The 7,719-nt window shown below is 36.6% G+C and overlaps 1 protein-coding gene across 1 annotated transcript in view; it reads right to left on the bottom strand.

The window, feature by feature from the left end:
- Positions 1-6: 6 nt before the first annotated feature.
- Positions 7-7,719, bottom strand: part of LGR4 (leucine-rich repeat containing G protein-coupled receptor 4) — a 95,132-nt gene continuing 87,419 nt past the window's right edge. The window contains exons 13-17 of the mRNA XM_012649553.1: positions 6,216-6,287; positions 5,793-5,918; positions 4,821-4,936; positions 4,634-4,717; positions 7-2,179 (exon numbers count right to left, since the gene is read on the bottom strand). Coding sequence (XP_012505007.1) covers positions 903-2,179; positions 4,634-4,717; positions 4,821-4,936; positions 5,793-5,918; positions 6,216-6,287 — 1,675 coding nt within the window. The 3' untranslated portion in view covers positions 7-902. The remainder of the gene's footprint in view (positions 2,180-4,633; positions 4,718-4,820; positions 4,937-5,792; positions 5,919-6,215; positions 6,288-7,719) is intronic.

The raw sequence follows: 7,719 nt of genomic DNA, 5'->3' as shown, positions 1-7,719 counted from the left end.
ATGACATACTAACAAAATTGGAAAATATCAGTAGAGCTGATGACATTAGGAAGTGTTTATTAATGGGAACATTCCCCAAAGCCATCAGATCCCTCAGATACTATTAAAACCCCATATTATTATAGTTAGTAGTTTAGCCAAATCTACTAAACTCACACAGAAATTAGCCCTTTAATTCTTCCTAGTAGCGTGATTGAAAAAATACTGAGGAAAAAATTACTGTGATTGCACCAAAGCAATGTATAATGACTGAAAACAAATGTTCGGCTATTTTTTAAAAATCTAACAGCTGTTAATATTGTTTTAAAAACATCTTCAGGTTTTCAATTTTTAAATCACTTAAACAAAATTTATGATGCTCGTATGTCAAAGATAGAAATAGAAAACACAATAAGGTCATGCATATGTATACTCTCACAGTTCTAGCTGGGAGACAATCCCTTTTTTCGCCCTGCAGTAAATTGTCCTGAGATTAATGATGAAACATTAGGTAAAATTAGCAAGAATTTTTCTTCAGTTATAGAAAATCACATTGTAAAATATTTTTTAAAAAATATTAACAGCTGTTCTTTGTCTTGTGCTTAATTCAAAAATAGGTATAAATTTGCTTCTTATGGGTCAGAAAAACCTAACATCATATTGCTATAATATACCTAAAATCCTTTTCAACTTATAAATTTGTTTTAAACAGACCACATGTTGCTTTTCACCAATTTATAATTTAGGCACCTGTTCTTTGAAAATGTCTGGTTTGAGAAATAAACTGCCACCTTCCCCTTCTTCTAAGTGACACCAGGCAGTGATTACAGAAGTGCTTCCCAGATGAAGGATCAGAATAGGGTTCATTCTATAAACATTGTGATTTTTGGTTGATGGGGGAAATGGTTACAAACACAGCGTGTTCAGTCTTTAACTCTCGGTAGATTGTAAGCATAGCGCACCAAAGGGAATCCTCGACTCTGGTAGAAGCAGGCTCGTCCACAGGCCTGCACCTGGTCAGAACTGTCTGAGACAAAGGAGTCTTCTTCATCTGCATAATCAGAGTGGGCTGACTGTGTGCCGCAGTCAGACCAATAGCCCTCCGGTCTTTGGCAAGAAGCCACTGCCAGTGCAGGACAGCTGTGTGATTTTATTAAGTGTTTGCACGATACTGGCTTTGTCAGAAGAAATGATTCGCAGCAGTCGCACACAGTCAGGTTACCCTGCAAGTGTGAGTACATGCCACAGTCGTAGTAGAAATCCTGTTCCACACAACCGCCTTGGCTACTGATGGAAACTGAAACTGACCCATTTTTCCTGGTAACACGTCGCTTCAGTAACTTCCAGTCTTCTTTAAACTTTGGGTTGAAGAAAACATACAGGACTGGATTCAGGCAAGCAGGCAATGGAAAAAATATCAGAGTAACAGACTTCATTATTTCAGGGCTGATAGAGATTGCAGTGATCAATGGTGCAAATGAGAAGAATGCAACAGGGCAGAAAAAGATGCAATTGGTGAAGATTAGCCAAGCAACATGCTTAATCATGCTAGATTGTGAGTTTTCTGAGAGGTCCTCTTTTTCCAAGTTGCAGTACAGTTTAGTGTAGATAATGGCCATTAATAAAAATGCGAGTGAGTTTAATAGCACTAAGGTTACAGTAAATCCTAACGATGGTGCTTCTCCAGTAGGAAACGGCAAGCACAGGGGTGATGCAGAATATTCCCCTCTATGGAAAAGGGGAAAACAGCCTGCTACTGCGGCACACAGGAAAGCAAAAAGGACAGCAACTCGGAACTGTTTGAGATGATTGCTTTTCCCATTTTTCATTATATCTTTTGCAGATAAGCTTCTTTCAACAGTCGCTAGCATTAATAAAAATATGGCACTTTCTGAGGAGAAAACTGCAAGAAACCCAGCTGCTTTGCAGCCATTGCCAGTCTCCCACCAAATGCCAAATTCAGCAAATCTGCCCCAGGACACAGCATCAAGAAAAGTTAAGATGCCAGTATAGATTCCCATGAATAAGTTAGACACAGAAATCAAGCCTATGAACAATTTGGAGGAAGGCAGTGAAGTATAAGATGCAAATGTTGTTAAAATGACAAGTAGGTTGAAAAACAATGCAACCAAGAAAATGAACCACACAGTAAGACGAATCATCCAGCTTCCCAGCAAATATTCACAGGGCTTAAAAGCACCTGAAATGAAAAGAGAGAGAGAGAGGGAAATAAAAGACAATTTAGAAAAGGCCATATTTCATATTATACTGTCTTGATAGAGAAATTGATAGTTAAAATTAAACCTACTATCTACCTGAATTGAACCAAATTGAAAAGATTACTACTTCTAAGATATTTTGTTCATAGACTAGGCAATTTTAAAAATAAACTAACTTTAATTTATCTTATTAAATATTTGATAAGGCCACAGAGTGATATTTAGAAGAAAAATTTGATTTTTTTCTTACATCTAAGTTAATATGCACAGCACAATGTCTGGCACATAAAAGGTATTTGACATACTGAGAGTCTGGAATCAGATGGTTTATAACTTGCTACTTGCTACTCTAACCTTGAGAAAGCACTTAAATTTCTATAAATTTCATTTTCTCACTTGTGGATAATAATGCCTGTTTCACAGAGTTGTGCAGCTTAAATAAAATTACATACATAAGGTACTTAAGCAGGTTGCTGGGTATATAGTTGGACTTCAGTAAATATTAGCTCCCTTTTCTTCTTCCTTCCTAGTCTCAATATACTTTATATATGTATATGTACATACACCTTTTTTTTCATCTTTTTACACATTTTCTTAGGTAGAAGTATCCCCATTTTTCATCAAGAGAAACTGATATTTCAAAGCAGATGATCGATCAGGCAAAGGTGATTCAGTAAGAAAGTATAGCTAGGACTAAACCACAGTGATGTTAACTATTCATTCAAAGCTATGTATAATAAAATCCTATGTAACACAAACTAGGATTGCAAGAACTCATTCAGTGGCTGAATTGCACATTCTAGTAACTGACTTTGACATGCTAGTTATGTCACATGACAACTGTTTTATTTAAAAATTAGAAAAGAAAAACAAAATTTTGACAATGAGGTGCAGGGAAACTATGTATTACGATTGCCTAAAATACATGTTTTATCATTCTGAACTGTCATGAAATTGATATATCCAATGAAACATTTTAATTGTTGAGATAGTCACAGACCTAAAAAGCCGGTTCTGCACCAACTATCTGACTTCCAAATAAACACAAAACACTTTTAAAAGAAATTAAAATTTCTGTTTTACTCCCTCCTCAGGAAGTGTCAAAAGAAAGCTTTTTATCACCTTTATCTGTTATCTGAATTCATCCTTCTTCATGGAAAGAGGGGTAGCTCATCTGACCTTGGAGAACAGGATACCTCCCCTTTTGAGAATTGTTTTATAGGTAAGGGGGTTCCTTTCTCAAAAAAGCCTGGGGAGTAGCCTCCACCCCAGTCTCTGTCTTTGGAAGCCTGCTGCCTCCTCTGGTTCTGAAGAAGGAGCCCAGCTCTCCTCCACTTCCTGTTTCTGTAGTAAGCCCTTGAGCTTCTGTGTGCTACCGCCACTGCGCAGGCGGAGGCAGGCCTGCAGCTCATCCCCACTGCAGCCTAGGCAGATCAGCTCAGACTGACTTTCCTCCTCACCAGCCCCAAGGTTTAGATTCAGTGTGGAAGAAAAGGAATTGCTGCATGTTCCAGTCTAGCCTCTCCTCTAATAAAGCTGTTCCCTTCTCAGTGGATCATCAGTTCTTTAGGGCCATTCTCCATCACATGATCCCCAGCGGGACAAGTGACTGAGCTGCCTCCCAACCTCCAAAAATCAATACAGAGACTAGCACATAATAAAATAAATCGCATAAACTTAAATGATTCTTGCCAACCCCATTCACTTATTTCTCTATATGACAAACTGTGTGTTAAGTATTCAAAGAATATATACACACAGCCCCATAAGAAGCTCACAATCCAGCAGTAATCATTAGTGAATCTATAATACTTATGATTCAGCACTATAAAATTAATGTCCAGACCATCCTGTGATATATACTAACAGAGGAATCTACTTTGTAGCACACAATTTAACTCAAGTATTTAATCCTTTCTTTTACAGTAAAATTATAATTCCATGTTATCTGGTAGATTAGATAGAATATGACAATTACAATCACCACCAAATATGTGGTGTCAGTTTAGTAACTTTCCCAAGACTGCTAAATTCAATGAAGCAAATCAGGAGGAAAAAAAAAAGGAAAGGCAAGGTTACATTAAAACACACACACACACAAACCCGCTAAAAATCCTTGTAGACCAAAAACTTATATAGAACTAGTCCTAGAGTTAAAGGAGCATTAAGAAAGTGCCTCTCAAACTCTAATGTGCATAACCCTCACCTGGGGAGCTTGTTAACATGCAGATTCTGATTCAGTGGGTCTGGGCCTGAGATTCTGCAAGAAAGGCCTAAGCTGCTGGTACACAGACCACACTTTGAGTCAGAAGGCCTCATGAGATCATCTAGTATTGCCTCTGTTATAAAAATCACATCTCTCCCCATAAATTTTAGATGTGTTTGCCTAATGTTGGTTTAGAGCGAGAAACTGTGGCAAAATAGGTTGGGTATACCTGTTGAGGGTGTACAGTGGATAATTATTTGACTATGTTCCTCATTTTCAGCATTGCTTGTGACATTTGCTGCATCAGCAGTACCTGTATATATAACATAAAGTACGTGTAATTAAAAATTCAAAAGAACCATACTTTCCTGCAATTTTCTGTTGAATGTTTTATTTTTAAAAGTTCATGCACTTGCCTTTTTCCTTTGCCACACTGTGGTCTTGGAGGCTGTTATCTTCTGTGTTTAAATTTGCATATGATTCACAACCCCAAAATGCACAGCACTGATAAGCATATGGTACTGATAAAGACCTGGAAAAAAGTTGTAAAATCTACACTGAATAGCAGTTTCACAGATATGATTTTGTTTGTGTAAAAAGTATTTTAATCTTAGAAAACCACAGCCTAGGGGTCAGAAAGACCTGACTGTCACATGGTTCAGGCTGGTCATTCATCCTCTGTGGGCCTTATTTTCCTCATCTGTGAAAAGAGTTCTGGCATCAGACGACACTATGAGTTTCTCCCTTTCTATAAGATATTGCTTAAAAGTTGGATATAAATCAAACCATATTTAAAATTTAATAAGCAATGCTATAATTTAAAGTGAAATCTTATGACTCCTTTAATAAATGTATTAACTATGCCCAATTTATCATACAAAACTGGTAGTTTAATTTAAAATTAATGCCCCAGGTCATTTGTGACTTCACACCATGAAATGAATTTACTTTTTTCAGATAAATGTAATGAAAATATTTATTGTTTTCTCCAACAATATTTTCAAGCTCTCTACTATATTTTATGAGCCCCCCCGTTACTCTAAAGTCTTCATGAAGTATTATAGCATTGTATCAATTTTCTATAGGTTCGCACTTATGTGGTTTCTGCCATATTGTTGTTACTGACAAGTCCCCTGTATTAAAAACCATTCTAATAAATAGCTCTGTTATCTCTTTGAGAACATCAAGCATTCCAGTTTTTGTTCTCAAAAACTATGGAATAATGCTCATGTTCTATTTTTTACCAAATTTGTAAAGAATGAGGTAGAAAATACTCTTAAATTATAGCCTACCAGAAAATCTGGGAACCACAGCAAAAAACCAGGACACTCTATAATTTTGCAGCCTACCATAACTTCAACAAAAAAGAAAAATAAGCAAAAACACACCTGAGATTAACAAAGTCTTTTGCTGTTAAGGCTTCTTTCAGCTTGAAGTTGCCTACAAGTTTCAATTGATTTAGCCCATTCAGGCCTTCCGAAGGAAATGAAGTTAATTCGTTGAAACTTACATCTCTAAAATGTGAATGAGACTTTATGTTAACACCTAAGATACAAAGTCGCATAAAAACATCTCTACATGTAACAGCATCATAACTATGAGATCCTGAAGATGAAGTTGAGGTGTGCTGAAACAATAGATCTAGCATGTATCTTGCCATTTGAGAAGACATTACTATCAATGGCAACTTAGCATTTATACAAGGGAAGAATTAAAGAGAAAAATACTGTGATTTTACAATGTTAAAACACAAATTTCTGTAGCACTAGTTACTACTTTCATGATATTACTGCATAAAATTGTCTACTTACAGGTTAGTTATTGGCCCAAGTTTGGCAAAAGCTCTGCTGTGAATTTCATGGATCAGGTTTCTACTCAGATCTCTGCAATTGTAAGAGTAACATGTTAATCTTTTCAAATAAACACTCAAAATGCCAGTCAGTTACTTAAACTACACTTTAGGATCTGAGGTAGCAACAATATCCTTGATAAGATAACAAAGATCTTCAGTCTTGTCCAGCAACATTTTTCACATTTATGTTGAAAGCCTTTCCTTCGCAACAATCCATTTCCTGGAATATGTTCCCTGGTATCTGTTTTGAAACAGTTGTGAATTTTCTCCACTTTATCATTCTGATGCCAATTCAAAAATATAAATGATTACAACCTTTGGTGCTCTTAACTAGGTGAGGAAAAGCCCAGCTCCTGACCAAGCTGAAAATAAAAACAGGCTTCGTATTATTTGCCTTCTCAAAGGTTAGTTTGATAAGGCCCTGAGGGAAGACAAACAATCAATACGCAAACAAGAGCATTCCAGGAGGGCTTCAGATATCATTCTTTTCCTAAGCAGGAAATAAAAATCACATCAACAGTAGAGCCACCTCTAAATTCAAGAACACACCCTGACAAATTTTGTTATTACAGGATAAAACAGAGAAGTGATCTTCAACCACACTTAAATTGAGTCTTAATGGAAATTTAAAAATTGGATAAATTCATCCCATGACACATCTCCTGGATAAGAGGAAAATTCAACACATTTGGTTTCAAATCATGAAAAGACCAGCTTTTTATTGTTGTCACTTATCAGTGCTGTAGAAGTGATGGCAGCTAGGAGCCAGCCTCCTTGCTTACCATTGCCCAGGCCCTCAGAAAGCTAGTCCACTACCCAAAAAGATCCAGCAACCCAACTGCTCCTTAAATATTTTCCAGTAGAATGCATGTTGTAATTTCTTAAAGGGGATATACTGGAAAGCCGTATTGAATCTATGTAATTTCACATCACTGTTAATTCTTCAAAGTTTTTCTGTATTAAGAATATGATCACTAATTTAGTGTATTATGTATTCTGTACCAAAGTTCTAGGAAGACAGTGAGTGACAAGGTTTGCCTTAGTCACCTCTTTATTCCCAAGTGCTTAGTACAGTGCCTGGCACAAATACATATTCAAATACAAATAATTTTTTAATTATTCTGTGCTTCTGTGGCCCATGAGCCATATTTGTCATGATAGATACTCCAGCACAGGGGTCAGCAAACTTTTTCTGTAGAAGACTGGACAGTAAATATTTTTGCCTTTGTGGGCCATATGGTCTCTGCTGGAACTACTCAATTCTGCCGTAGTAAGGCATAAGCAGCTTCAGACAACACTTCAACAAAAGGCCTGGCTATGTTCCAATAAAACTTAATTTATAAAAATAAGAGGCAGGTTGGATTTGGCCCACAGGGTGTAATCTGCCTACCCATGACCAAATAAATTGGCAAACTTCACTATTACAATTTGAAAACAAGCAAGCGATGTCTCTCAGGTGTAAT

This window comes from Propithecus coquereli, unplaced genomic scaffold, assembly GCF_000956105.1.
Source record: "Propithecus coquereli isolate 6110/MARCELLA unplaced genomic scaffold, Pcoq_1.0 Scaffold30, whole genome shotgun sequence".
NCBI lineage: Eukaryota > Metazoa > Chordata > Mammalia > Primates > Indriidae > Propithecus > Propithecus coquereli.
Note: the sequence above shows the minus strand (reverse complement) of the source record. Positions and strands in the feature narration are given on the sequence as shown.